At 34.0% G+C, this 13,294-nt stretch overlaps 2 protein-coding genes across 3 annotated transcripts; one reads left to right on the top strand and one right to left on the bottom strand.

The window, feature by feature from the left end:
* Nucleotides 1-1,372: 1,372 nt before the first annotated feature.
* LOC126866678 (nucleoside diphosphate kinase 7) lies at nucleotides 1,373-4,142 on the bottom strand. 2 transcript variants are annotated; one of them, XM_050620552.1, is made up of 9 exons: nucleotides 3,748-4,134; nucleotides 3,504-3,670; nucleotides 3,273-3,431; nucleotides 2,992-3,199; nucleotides 2,798-2,918; nucleotides 2,600-2,724; nucleotides 1,957-2,070; nucleotides 1,754-1,861; nucleotides 1,373-1,665 (listed from the first exon to the last, which is right to left on the bottom strand). In XM_050620552.1, exons 1-9 carry the CDS (start codon nucleotides 3,862-3,864, stop codon nucleotides 1,630-1,632), a joined length of 1,155 nt encoding a protein of 384 aa, XP_050476509.1. In that variant the 5' UTR covers nucleotides 3,865-4,134; the 3' UTR covers nucleotides 1,373-1,629. The 2 variants fall into 2 exon arrangements, with proteins under 2 accessions (XP_050476509.1, XP_050476508.1); XM_050620551.1 differs by having other exon boundaries at nucleotides 1,373-1,861; nucleotides 3,748-4,142.
* A 289-nt stretch (nucleotides 4,143-4,431) lies between these two features.
* LOC126866677 (dynein assembly factor with WDR repeat domains 1-like) lies at nucleotides 4,432-9,538 on the top strand. The gene is made up of 7 exons (XM_050620550.1): nucleotides 4,432-5,190; nucleotides 5,671-5,874; nucleotides 6,459-6,581; nucleotides 7,034-7,218; nucleotides 7,423-7,552; nucleotides 7,781-8,079; nucleotides 8,479-9,538. Exons 1-7 carry the CDS (start codon nucleotides 5,162-5,164, stop codon nucleotides 8,673-8,675), a joined length of 1,167 nt encoding a protein of 388 aa, XP_050476507.1. The 5' UTR covers nucleotides 4,432-5,161; the 3' UTR covers nucleotides 8,676-9,538.
* Nucleotides 9,539-13,294: the final 3,756 nt, after the last annotated feature.

Genomic DNA, 13,294 nt, shown 5'->3' with positions numbered 1-13,294 from the left:
AATCGATAGTGTTCTTTATTATTCTTGTTGAAGTAAACGCTTGTATCAGCAATGTTTTTCCATCGTATCAGCTAATTTAGATACATATTAGCGAGAAGGAAAAATCCAGACATTTTCTCTCGAATCTTTTAGAACAGTAAAGTGACAGATCCGTTGCATCGCACCGTTTACTTGCAAAAGTAGGACGTTGCGAAATTTGCTTCTAGGGATACTCTAGGCGTCCCTTTCCCATGTTGCCTTTGATTGACAGTGTGTACTTGTCAGGGAATGCATGGGTATTTGAAAAATATATTGCGGCTGTGACCACCGATAAAAATGTTTCGTAGCTATATAAGATATATAATCATGCTGAAAGTATACTATGATCTATGATGATTACAGAATAATTAACTGTATTGTGTAAATTATGCAATAATTATGTTGATGTATGTGTGAGAGTAAAGATTTTGTCTAACACGTTGAATGCCATGGGGGTCACCGGTGACCGGCGCACCAATATTAGTAGAAATACATAATTTAAACAAATGTCAATAGTTGTACATTTTTTAGTATTACCATCGTTATTACAATGGTATGACGAAATTAATGCAGTTAACAAACATAAAAATAGTTTTATATATACATGAAATATAGATCTATTATGTGTGTCGAACATAGGAAAATCCGCTTTTACCTTAGCGAACAATAACCCTATGAAACGTTTGAAAGATGTTTGATGGCAATTAAGGACCTTGACAGTAAAGTAACAAATGCTAAATATTGTGACGATCCTTTAGGTTTATGGTAGGTCCTATGACGTAACAATATAGAACAATTATTTAGCAACGCAAAGAAACAATGAGGTAATTGATAATCGGAAAAAATAGGTGGACCGAGCAAAATTGCAAGATTTAATAGATTTAATAGCAAGAGATAAATTTATTAATGATGATTATACACCGAAACATATCTCTTGTAGGTAATATTTCAACATTATATGTATCGTATAATAAAAAATTCATCGTGGCGCCACGGCCAAACTTTGTAAATCTGGCGTGGAATTCAACGTGTTAATTATACTTTCGTTATCGTGTATGAACCACGGTTGAATAATTTATACTTTTAATATTTCAAGTAAAAATTATGTACGGCTAAAAGATATAATATTAACGATGGTACTTTGGAAATATTCGAGACGAAGATGGAAAAATTACAAGATAGAACGGACGGGGAAGTAACGAAACGCGCAATGTGAAAAATGATATAAACAGCGTGAACGACCTTTTCATAGCCTGAGCAAGTCAAGAAACTTTCATTGCGATTAAATGTTCATGGGACATAAGTAACGCGTGACTGGAAGATTATTTTTTGCTTCATGAATGATTAAAACGGGTAATTGCTATAGCATTCTTTATTATAAAAAAGTAGGATAAAATTCCATATATTCATCTGATAGGTTTAATCATAAACAATGATTTAACTGTTATTATTTAATTTCATAGCTCGGTAAAATTTATGATTGACAACTGGATGGTATTTATGAAAGGCAATGTGTAGTAATATCTTCTTAAATGTATATGAAATATTTAGAATGATAAAAACAAGACAAGGAATGAATTAAGCTTTCTGTGTAATTTCATCTTTAAGTACCTAGCTGCTGTCAAGAATCTTAAAAAAGTATTCCACCTGTATAAAATTATAATGAATATACGTACATACATAAATTATATATTTAATACGTAAATATAAAAATACTTATGAGAATTGATTTTACCTCTAATATTCCATCTTCCGGTAAGTCAGAACAATGTACAGCATTTTGTACCTTTGTTTTTCCGTACTTTGCTCGGAGAGTATCTGGTCTCACTTGCCGTGCAATATCCTATTATACAATAATACGTATATGTATATAGTATCACATAGAAAGTAAAATAAAGGAAAAAATGACAAAAATTCTTATTATTCATGTATATTTACTGGATCCATGGGTCCGCATAATTTTCTAAATTCTCCTTGGACATCATATTTTTCTTCTTTATGTTTTATTTCCATAACAATACATGGTCCTGACTGTAGTTCTCCTACCATGGCCTGAAAACAAGATTATTGACACTTCTTAAAAAACACATTACTGCAGTATTGGGGAAAACCCTGGGGAAAATCGCAATGAACTACAAGTAAAAAACCAAAGTGTTGACAGGCCGGAAAAAATGGGAAATCACGATAGGCCATATACCCAAGCCCTTTAGGACATTGGGTAATTAAAAAAAGCGTACTAGACCATAGGTCATTCATGTCTGTGGAACACATGTGCATGCTAGGAATACCAAAACAGTGGTATAAAAGGTAGCCGTTAGTCAGTTGCGACTAGCGACTTGCAGTAGCGAGAAAACTGCGAATAGTTGCGGGTCAATCGTTACTTATGTTGTTGTTAGTTGTAAGTTGCATGTTATAAGTTGAGTTGTGAACCACCAATTTAGTTGTCTTTAGTTGCATCACATTACTACATTAAGTTCTAATTAAATAGTTATAGATCTCTGTTTTCAATTATAATAAATAAATCTATATAATAAGTGAAGATCACTAATCCGTGATTTCTATATTACTAATCTAAACGTACCGCGTAATCGGGAAGAACCCCCTTGTAAACTTCTAAAAATTCCTCCGCGTCAAATAGATTGACAAAAAATTGTTGTACAGCAGAGATAGTATAACCAGCTTTTTGCACGTCATCGATAATATTTCCTATAACCAGTAAAGTATAAAATAGTATTTATTGAAAAAATTATTTATCGTTTAAAAGCCTAATCTTCAGTACCAATTAGTTTAGCTTGGACGATGTGTGGTTTAATAATACAGCAAGTACAATTTTCTAATGTTGCTGTATTCACTGGTCCTTTTTTACCGCTTTTTGGATTAGGGAAGAAAAATTGTAATTCCTGGAAAGAAACATAAAAGAAATAAATCCAAATATTTGTGTCACCTCATTATAAACATTAAAGAATAACAAACTTTTTCTGCTGTTTCCTCATTGTCAGAACCATATACCGCATTGACAATATTATCTTTACCATAACATGCTCTGAGGGAAGATGGAGCTTTTGCAACAGCTTCCCTGGGATCTTCCGGTCCCATCGCTTCTTGCCAACGTGTAATTGCATGATCACCTAATAGTTCTAAAGCTACAATAGGACCAGAAGTGAGATAATTCACTATATACCTAATAAAAGATACAGGAAATAGTATTTGTATATCAAATTTAAAAATGTACTTAGCATCAGGATATATCTTACGCTATATTGGGCTCCTCTTTATCTCGATATAAGTCTGTCGCCTCTTCTTGCGATAATCTGACCATTTTAATATTGGCAATATGAAATTGAGAGGCAACTATATGCTTTAATATTTCTCCTAACTTATCAACGACAGTAGGTTTCACCATTGCAAATGTTCTGAAACAAAGAGAAACTCATAACAAATTTTAACAAGTATCAATGAAAGTACTGACAGAAATAACGGCGTACTTTTGCATTTTTGTTTGCAATTTTGTTCGTGTAGTACAATCCGCATAATCTGTTATCCTTATACTCCTTGAAAATATTGTTACAGTGGCACCTACATAAAAATCTTTTGCCTGAATTCCTTCGCATTTTGTCCTTCTTAGAAATGTTTTCCTGTTTTTTATATCGAACTGAATATTTTAAAAAATACATAATTAAAATTATATTTTTAAAATTATTACGAATTAAAAGTTTATAACAAACATACCAATTCAACCGTATTATCGAATGGATAATAATACAGATAAAACTTCTTTAAAACGCAGGCTATTTTATCGTACCATTCAGCTTCGAAAATATATTTTTCATTATGGTCCACCGACATTGTTTCGGTTAAATTTATTTTACTAATAAAACCTACAGGTCGAACTTTCAAATTATGTGAGGTTATGTTCCAAATGCATCACCAGCTTTACGCCAAAATTATTTGTACAGTTATGATACATTTGTACAATTATACATTACTATAGAAACAACGATCATTTATACTTTTAACACGTTTCCATAACAACATGATAATAATCACTTATCAGCTGATTACTTTGTATTCATATTTATACGTATACTCTATGTATGTATAGTATGTATACGATTTGTCGATGCATACGATCATTGATTAACTCGTCTGTGATATAGAATACGAATTGTATAAATATTTCAGACGTCTAAACTAAGAGTATGTACATAGTGTCAGAGAAGGAATTTCATTTCTGATAGTGTATAAAATTCCGATATACTCGTCTGTTGTCCGACTCTAATCATTGACTAACTTGACAGTTGTCGATATAGCAGTTTTCTTAATGGTATGAATTTTATAAATTTTTCAATTTTTAAATTTCCGAATTTATTCACTACATATATATTACTTATTACTCCAAAAAGTAATACCAAACGGTTATATATATCAAACAGTAAAAATCAAAATTTCACTATATTTACTATTTCCACCAAAAACAACTATCAACTAGTTTAATTTAAAAGCAGTGTATATCGAATTGGTCTATGAGAAATATGTATTACGCGCCCGTCTCTGTTATATTTCTATCGAATGCATTATAAATTCACCGAAACTGCCAACCTGATTCTCTAAACCTTTAGTAAAATATTTTTGATCGCGTATTAGCAATTAGTCACGAAATTTCTGCACGAGACCAGGACGGAATCGATCAAACTTATCTTGGTAACGTACAGTATCGCGATTCAGCTTTATTTCTGTAATTATAGGACAGAGGCAGTTGGACCCGCGTAACCAACAGACGCGGCCCACTGCATTGACAGCCGCGGGTAAAAACTAGCCTCTACGATCCTGTATGTAATTTGCGCGCGAGTGAAGTCACGTCGATTACATTTTATAATTAAATCCAGGGCCTCTCGTTTTCGTGGGCCGGCGGCAATCTGGCTGCTGTCTGAAACACTGAACGTGGCCGTAATTGGAATGTCCACATGAAGCTGCTAAAGTTTTTGCTTCGTTATTTTCCGCCAGGTATGCCAACCGAGCGCCAGTTTCCACGAAATTAACGCGCGCCTGTACCTCCGACACCTCTAAAACGATATTTTCTCTTTTCTCTTGTTTTACAGGTCTCGCCTTGGAGTACACACAGGGTGGAGATGTCAAGACAAAAATGATCGATCTTCTGGATCTGTCTGCCGAGTAATTAAATCTTTTAATATTTCTTGTTAGCGTGTGCAGAGTTCCTAGAAATGAGCTTCCTTAGAAGTAATTTAATTGTTGCGATTCGCTGGAAAATCCTTCATCCTCTTATCTGCAGATATTTTTACAAAGCAATCTGAAAAGAAAGAAAAAGACAAACGCTGAGTTTCGTTTCAAAACTCTGTTATTACTCCGATCATTCACAATCCATCGCAAAATAATCCGAAGAGCGAGCAAACACCTTGACGCTAAATATTGTTTTTAACTGCTTTAACTACATTTGCGAAATTGTCCGAAGGAAGTAAAAGCTTAGCAATTTGAAGCGCGGTGAAACTTACCGGTGTTCTAAAGAAAGAACAGACGTACAGTCGCACGTCATAATTAAGCTCGTCGGATTATTCAAAAAGGAGGAAAAGGAAATCGCGTGGGTGTATAATTACTTGGCGGGAAGTAAGCGAGTGTGTACGTGTCGTTTTGCAGAACGGACATAAGAGCATTAGCGGAGAGTATAAAAGCGACCGAGCCCGTAATAACCGAAAGTGTAATGGAGCAGTTAGTGGAGACCCTGCAGAAGCTGCAAGCCAAAGTTTGCGAAACAAACGCCAAGCGCTACTACAAATACAAAACCTTGCAGACCCATCTTCTACCCCTTACGAATATAGCGTTCGATAAACTAGGTAAAAGGTACTCCCGATTAAGATTGTTCCGTGCATTTATTTCTCCTCTAAATTTCATTTTGCCGTTTATCGACTCTGCCATTGTGGGTTTTACGAAGCGATCGTTCAAACAAAGATGTTATGGTACTTTCGATAAGTTTTTCATTTCTGCCTTACGATAATCGACGTCTACGATAAATCGAGAGACTTGAAATGGTATCCTTTGTAAGATTTTATTACAAAAGCAACTCGTTTTTCTTGATAGAGAAACATTCGTGCTGCTACGTTCATATTACTTATTTCATTGTTCGAACGAGTGGGATAAGCTTCTAAAAGCTTGACTATCTATCTTGGAAGTTTATATTCTCTGAAAAGTTTCCGCAACAAGGATAACTCTTCTATTATCTGAGATTCTAATAATAAATCGTTAACAAAGTTTCTCGCGAATTACATGGTATTCAAAATAGCGTCTTTCTTTTTATCAAATACGTACCATGTTAATAAAAATCATCACGTTCGGTTCTTTTTCTTACCCGATATGTATATAAATATGTATAAATATATTGACAATAACTTTTATATCGCTAAGAGTGAAATAAACTTTTTTACCAGATGCCTGACAGGCAGCTATGACCGAACGTGTAAAGTTTGGGACATTGACAGTGGAGCGGAGCTTCTTACTCTCGAAGGCCATAAGAATGTGGTCTACACCGTGTCCTTCAACAACCCAATTTCGTACGTCTCGTTGAAGCATTACTCTTAACGATTCATCCGTATCGCCGTCGACCGGAAACGAGGATACGTTCTTTCTCGTACTCTGCCGACGAAATAATATCCTATCAAATTCGCTTCAGTCGCTTTCAGCATACATCTTTCTGCACATATGTATAATTAATATTTGGATCGACTATAAGCAAAATATGCATAAGACAGAAAAGCGCGAAAAATTTTTTTAAATAATTGAAAATTATCTATGCAAAAAGAAACGTAACTTTTATTACGTGAAAAGGAGAAGACCGATATTTAATCTTCTTAAGAAATAAGCGAAGTAAAAAAGCTAAGCATCGTTCATAGAATAAATAATGAAATGAAAAGAAAAGAAAAATACGGATATGACAAATAAAAATATAGTGTTAATTATATAACTAATTACCTTTATCATCCACGACGTAATATTTGTTCTTTAGAGACAAAATCGTAACCGGTTCCTTTGACAAGACAGCTAGGATTTGGTGCTCTCGAACAGGCCACTGTTTCCTAACTATGTGGGGACATAACGCTGGAATAACTGTCGCAAAATTCTCACCCAGTTACAACAAAATCGGGACGGCTTCCCTAGACACGACGTCGAAGATATTTGAGTTAACAACAGGTATATTTAAAACCCATAAATTAAGAAATAGAACGAAAATTTATCCATATTCATATTAAATATACCTACCTATTTTAAATAATTGTAACGTTCAAATCTTAGAATGATAACATAAGTTGAACGTGGAAACAAATTAATAATAAATTAGAATTGGTATTCTGAAATATTTCACATTTGTACGTAGAAGGAACATTTATTTAATAGGCGAGGAATTAGGAACGTTGAGAGGTCACACGGCAGAAATAATCGCTTTACATTTCAACAACGATGGCACTCAGATGATAACAGGTTCTTTCGACGGTACTGTTAATATTTGGGACACGAGAACTTTCAGGTGAGCGCTGATTCTCGATTTCTCTTGTAAGAGTCCAATTTCTTGTACATAAAAATTTACATTTATGTAGAAATATCGCCGAAATATGTTAATAATACTGGGTAATGTACATAAACGACAAAGAAAGCAACGGATTTAAGTTAATATCTCTCTCTCTCTCTTCCTCAATATTTTCCATTTCCTATTGCTTCTTTTATACATATAATTCCATATTTACTGTTGCTTCAGTCGCACAAGCGTTTTAATCGGTCATCGATCGGAATTGTCAAATTGCGTCTATAACTTTGACTGCTCGTTAATCGCCTCGTCGTCCATGGACAAAACGGCCAAAGTGTGGGACACGAGGATGAATTCCTGCTTGGCCACTCTGCGAGGACACGACGACGAGGTCCTGGACTTGACCTTCGACAACAACGGGAAAAAGTTGGCGACCGCGAGCAGCGACACCACTGCTCGAGTTTGGGATGTTAGCACCAATTTTCAGCAGTTAGCCTCGATGAGAGGCCACCGAGAAGAAGTCTCTAAAGGTGATTATCTTAGAATGACAGACAAAGATATAATAAATTCTACTATTTACGAGTATTTCGTGCTATCACGAGTATAAAATCTATTTTGTAAATCAATTCGCAAATGTCTCGATAACTAAGAGCTAACGAAAGTTGAATGTAGACGTGAACACTATGCGAAGATATTTTTTGTTTTTCGATTCTATATATTTTCTGTCTTGAAACGTGTATCATCGTCTGTCGCGATATAATATTTTTCTTGAATTACAAACTTTTCGTTCGTATAGCGTTGTAGCTTTCAGTTTGAGTGGTATTTTTGACACAAATACTCTGATAACTCTTATCTAATTTGTATCGTATTCTTCGTTTCCTTCGATCACGGACAAAATTTGCTGGAAATTAAAGGAAAAATTGGTTTAGTCTGCTTCAGTCCAAATAGTCAGCATCTGCTGACGTCATCGTTGGATGAGACGTCGAAATTATGGTCTTTGGAGAGTGGATGCTGTATACAAACGCTAGATGGTCACACGGACGATGTCTTCAGTTGCGCCTTTTCGTATAACGGCGATACTATTATCACGGCAAGCAAAGATAACACTTGCATGATTTGGAGATGACTCGATTGGTTCCAGGTGTGTCCTTAGCTTATAATTGTTATGTTGTTCATCGTTTATGTCGTATACTTTTATGCAATTTAAACGTTAGTTACTTTGATTTTGTAATCCAGAGTTGAATATTTTTAAATCCATTAAATATTTTTAAAGCCACTGTATTTTCTTTAAAGTTATTAAATTATAGATGTTATTAGAGTTTTCTGGAAAGTTCATTATGATTCAAATATTTAAGATTCGAGAGTTGCAAGTTTTATAGAATATATTATATAGATGGAATTGTAACTTTCCATCTTGCAAAAATAGTCGGCAATACTAAGCATAAAATTTTAAGTGAAAGTTATTTTATTGCAAATTGTTATGAAAATCATTCAGTAGACATAAAGTAGGTCATTCGGTAATTTATATTATAAAATTAATGTATTTTAGTTTTAAAATAAAATTTTCCCACTTACGAGATTTTCAATTATATAAACTAACTGAAGTAAGAAATCTCTAAATTCAATTAGTAAAAGGTTATTCTGTACGAAAATGTATTCGATGTTTCAAGGAAATTATCTTCTTCTCTCTCGGAACACGATAACTTTCATATGAAAATTACCAAGTTTCGATCAATTTCATAAAACAATTGTGATTAATTCGCTTGGTAACTTTACTGGGATGGCGGATAAAGATGTTCGCGTGAATAATTGAAACGTAGTATATATAAAGAAAGCTTAAACGATCAATTTAATGATCGTACTAACTCAGGTACATAATCGTTCAATGTATGATCTAATCCTTGTACTTGTTAGCACAATTACATAAGTACTGTCAATCGGTACCGATTAGTTTTACGTATTTCCGTTTGAGCTAATTAATATTTCACTGTTTCTGACTTAACAACAAATAAATGTTTCAACTAAAAAATGTTAAATATATAAATACACACACAAGATGTTCTATTTGTGTAATGCGATAGCTTGAAATAACTTACTCATTGTTGATGACAGAAAAAAATGTAAAAAAAAAAAAATGTTCAAAACAAACCTCGTTTACAACCTCTACGAGATATTAATATAGTAAACGAACAAAGTATAATATTTAAGATTCTTCGCCAGTACTCTTTTAAGTGGAATCAAATGTAAATTGAGTGTCAAGAGATTACTAAGAGAACACTTATTTAAAAGGAAAGAAAAAATTAATCGACATGATTAATTTATCAACATTACGTATTTTAAGATCAGGTGACCATAATGTCTAAGTCAAATAGCATGCTCTGTATATTCGTAATTTGAACGTAATTATTGCGTCAACAGTACTTGCGACATGCTACAACTAGAATAGCAATGATAATGATTACATCTATACAACATTCTACACATTCTACACATCCTACGGATATAAACGTATCTTGCTAGCATGAAACGAATGTTGTTCTTAAAGGCCGATAACGTAACAAATCATAATATTGGATATGTTTTGCATACCATAATATTGTTCTCCTCCAGTAGGATACAAACACGATAATAATTGTAAATAAAATATCAAAGTGAAGATAATCGGTGGGAATGCAATATCTCTGCGAACGAATTGTTTGCAAATGTACCAATTATTCGAAATGTATTAAACGAAACGTAATATGATGTTAGGAGGATGGTATTTGTTGGCAACGTCCTTCAAAATGGAACCAGCAGCGCTTTATAATGAAACGCGTACGAATACTTGGCGGGACGTTTAATTAAAAGTCGCCTCTTAAAGGCTGCAATTACACCTCTGCTGTATCGCACGGTAATTAAAACAATATCACGTTCGAAAAATTACGTAACTTTACACTCAGCATTATTAGCGCAATTAAGTTCCGGCAAGGAGACAGTTTTGATCTTTTGCAATATGCTGTTTCACGATGTGTATTTCAAAAATCTGTAAACATATTCTTCGTTTGTAAACGGACGACATTTTATTGTACATATAGTAGGCTAACAGTTGTTCTTATTTCGCCTATCATTTCTCGGGTATTGTTATTGTTACATCAATATTACCAGGGTACGATAGTTCTGGATCATAAATCATAGCGCACGTCTGTGAACCAAAATCGATAATTTACAAAGGCATTTCAAACGTAGTAGAACAGAGACTGCAATTAAGCGCTATTCGGTTATCTTTTTCATTTATAATGGCCATGTATATCTGAGAGGAAGTATTAAAAAATGGCTCGATTTCGTGACACGAGATGCTGCGTTTTAGAACGATGCCAAGAATAGCAAACCTAAATGTACAGTTTGTTCCATTTTTTAAAACGGTTCCGTCATAAATTCAATTCCGTCATATCGAATATACAATGTTGCTTCTAAAATGGCATGGTTTGTCATCTGATTTGCACGCGTCACAAATATAAAATGTATTCGTGTAATTAGACTGCCACGTTTATTCAATTTTCGTATATGGCGCGTGGTATACGAATAATATGCTAGTAATTGCAAACAGAAAAATTTTAATTAACAGACTAAGGTAAATCTTAAACAAACAAAATGATAAATAAATTATAAATGAAAAATCAAACGGATGAGATTTACATACAGGCATATAAAAAATTAATCTATTTGTAAGAATATGTATTAGTTCCTCTCAAGATTGTTCCTTGTATTGTGGTTTACACGTCAATGGAAATGAACGTATGCTGTTATTATTAATCATACTATATTAATAAAAATTTACGTTATTGGTCATTATATTACTTAATGTCCATGTGAGATACAGAATAAAATTAGGTACGTGTTGGTTAAGCGAGCTACACCTTCGTTGTGTGCACGCTAATTAAAACAAATATCGCGTTGGAAAAATTACATAATGCGTTGTCTTTTACGTTATGTTCTGCCACATTTGCGAAATATCATGTTATATTATGTTAATATTATGATAATATTTATATCAGGTAAATATCGAAAAAAGAATAAAATCCTAATTATACTTTACTATACTATAGATGATTTATTTATTCACGGCCACGAAACGCCAAATATTTGGAAAGTTGTGGTCGAGTGGGAGAAGCTACTTCGAAAGTGTCATTCTCGATTGTATACTTATGCGAACAAACTGGCTGCTACTGTCTCAGTTGTTGCCCTCTACTCAGCCCGTAAGACAGCGTCGCGTCGTTGTGAACAGTTCAAATTGTTGCCAGTGTAACATATTGAACGTAACACGGCCTTTTGTAAACCTTTCATAAAGCACCGGGGATCTAAAATTGTCGCTGAATACACCAACAAAGGACTCGACATTCTTATACATCTTTTCGAAGGATTCGTTTCCTGAATACAGACTTGTGTTTCGATTTTGAATCACGTTCGTTTCAACGACCAAGCTTTATTGTGTGCCATTTCCTGTTCTCCGAAACGTCGAAACAAAATGTGAAATAACTTTGTGTTAAAATCAGTCACAGTGGGGACATACTTTTTTCGCTAACTATGATCGATCTATCGTAGCAGAGTGCGTTCGTTGAATGAATTAAAAAATCGTGTTTGAGCGTGTGTCATCGGCGAAGAAGACTGTAGAAAATGGTAATCGATTTGCTGTGTAATCCTGGAAATAGTCGGTTTCGTTTAAAGAAATAACGTGCGTTATGTGCATGTTTCAAGGCTGAGCAATTCGCGTTAAAGTTTATCGAAAATTCGAATGGTTTGAGGAAACAGGTATATAAGTTTGAAGGTAACAGAATCACGATTCTGGATAAATTCCAGATGAACGTAAAGATATCGTTTATCGATACACTGTTCATTCATCGCAAATATATTCGCGTTTGCACGTGTGCCGAGATCATATCCAATCATTAAAGTAACAGGTTTATATTTATATTAGAAAATGTTCCGATACGTGCACCTTTCGTCTACTAATGACATTCGGGAACAACAATTTTAATTTCAAACGAATGCGTTCTAGTTCTATGAAAAATAGATATCGCAATTATCGTTATCATAGATAAACACAAACGTAAAAATAATTATAAACGAAAGATAAACGAAGACTCGCCGTAATGTAGAATACTATACTGATAAGAGTCCTATATTTCCACGTCGAGCCGCTTATACTTAAATTCTCGTCAAAGTGTCATCAAACCGTATAATGGCGTCCATTAAACTGCAATCACGCTAATTGCGTTCCCGTATATGCTGCCGCATCGTCATAGCGCAAACGCTGTGTCGGAGAATTCTATGAATGGATTCGAAAACATATATATTTGAAATACGAATCGTGTATAGTTAGCGCAACAGATACGTATCGAGATCGTAAAATCTCGACGAAGATTTAAAATATCACATAGTTTGAATTAACGAGACTTTTCTCCCGACTTAAGTTTCAGAAAGCTTTCGTTCTTTTTCTAACTACGATACTACGCGTCATGTAACGTATATGCAATTACAAGTCTGCGAGTTTTTACGTAAATTCATACTTTTGAGAATATAATTCGAAAAAGTAGAATCCGAGAAGAAAATTGTTCTACCTACCAAATGCCGTAAGAAGCACCATACATTGGATATATTACGTATTTCTTCGTATTATGTGCATTTTCTTGCGCCACGTTGTACTTTCAAATTTCCTATAAACGCGTGAAAGTGCACAGTCTGCTTGTAAAATTTAACAGCCATAGA

This window comes from Bombus huntii, chromosome 6, assembly GCF_024542735.1.
Source record: "Bombus huntii isolate Logan2020A chromosome 6, iyBomHunt1.1, whole genome shotgun sequence".
Lineage (NCBI taxonomy): Eukaryota > Metazoa > Arthropoda > Insecta > Hymenoptera > Apidae > Bombus > Bombus huntii.
This window is presented reverse-complemented; position numbering and strand designations above follow the sequence as displayed.

Bases quoted from the DNA above. Each gene is read 5' to 3' on its own strand.
- LOC126866678 (XM_050620551.1), bottom strand. From the start codon at position 3,864: ATGTCGGTGGACCATAATGAAAAATATATTTTCGAAGCTGAATGGTAC. The intron at 3,432-3,503 runs GTACGCCGTTAT...TCTTTGTTTCAG, and splicing joins TTGCAAACAAAAATGCAAAA to AACATTTGCAATGGTGAAAC. The intron at 3,200-3,272 runs GTAAGATATATC...ATCTTTTATTAG, and splicing joins AAAGAGGAGCCCAATATAGC to GTATATAGTGAATTATCTCA.
- LOC126866677 (XM_050620550.1), top strand. From the start codon at position 5,162: ATGATCGATCTTCTGGATCTGTCTGCCGA. The intron at 5,191-5,670 runs GTAATTAAATCT...GTCGTTTTGCAG, and splicing joins CTTCTGGATCTGTCTGCCGA to AACGGACATAAGAGCATTAG. The intron at 8,080-8,478 runs GTGATTATCTTA...AAATTGGTTTAG, and splicing joins CCGAGAAGAAGTCTCTAAAG to TCTGCTTCAGTCCAAATAGT.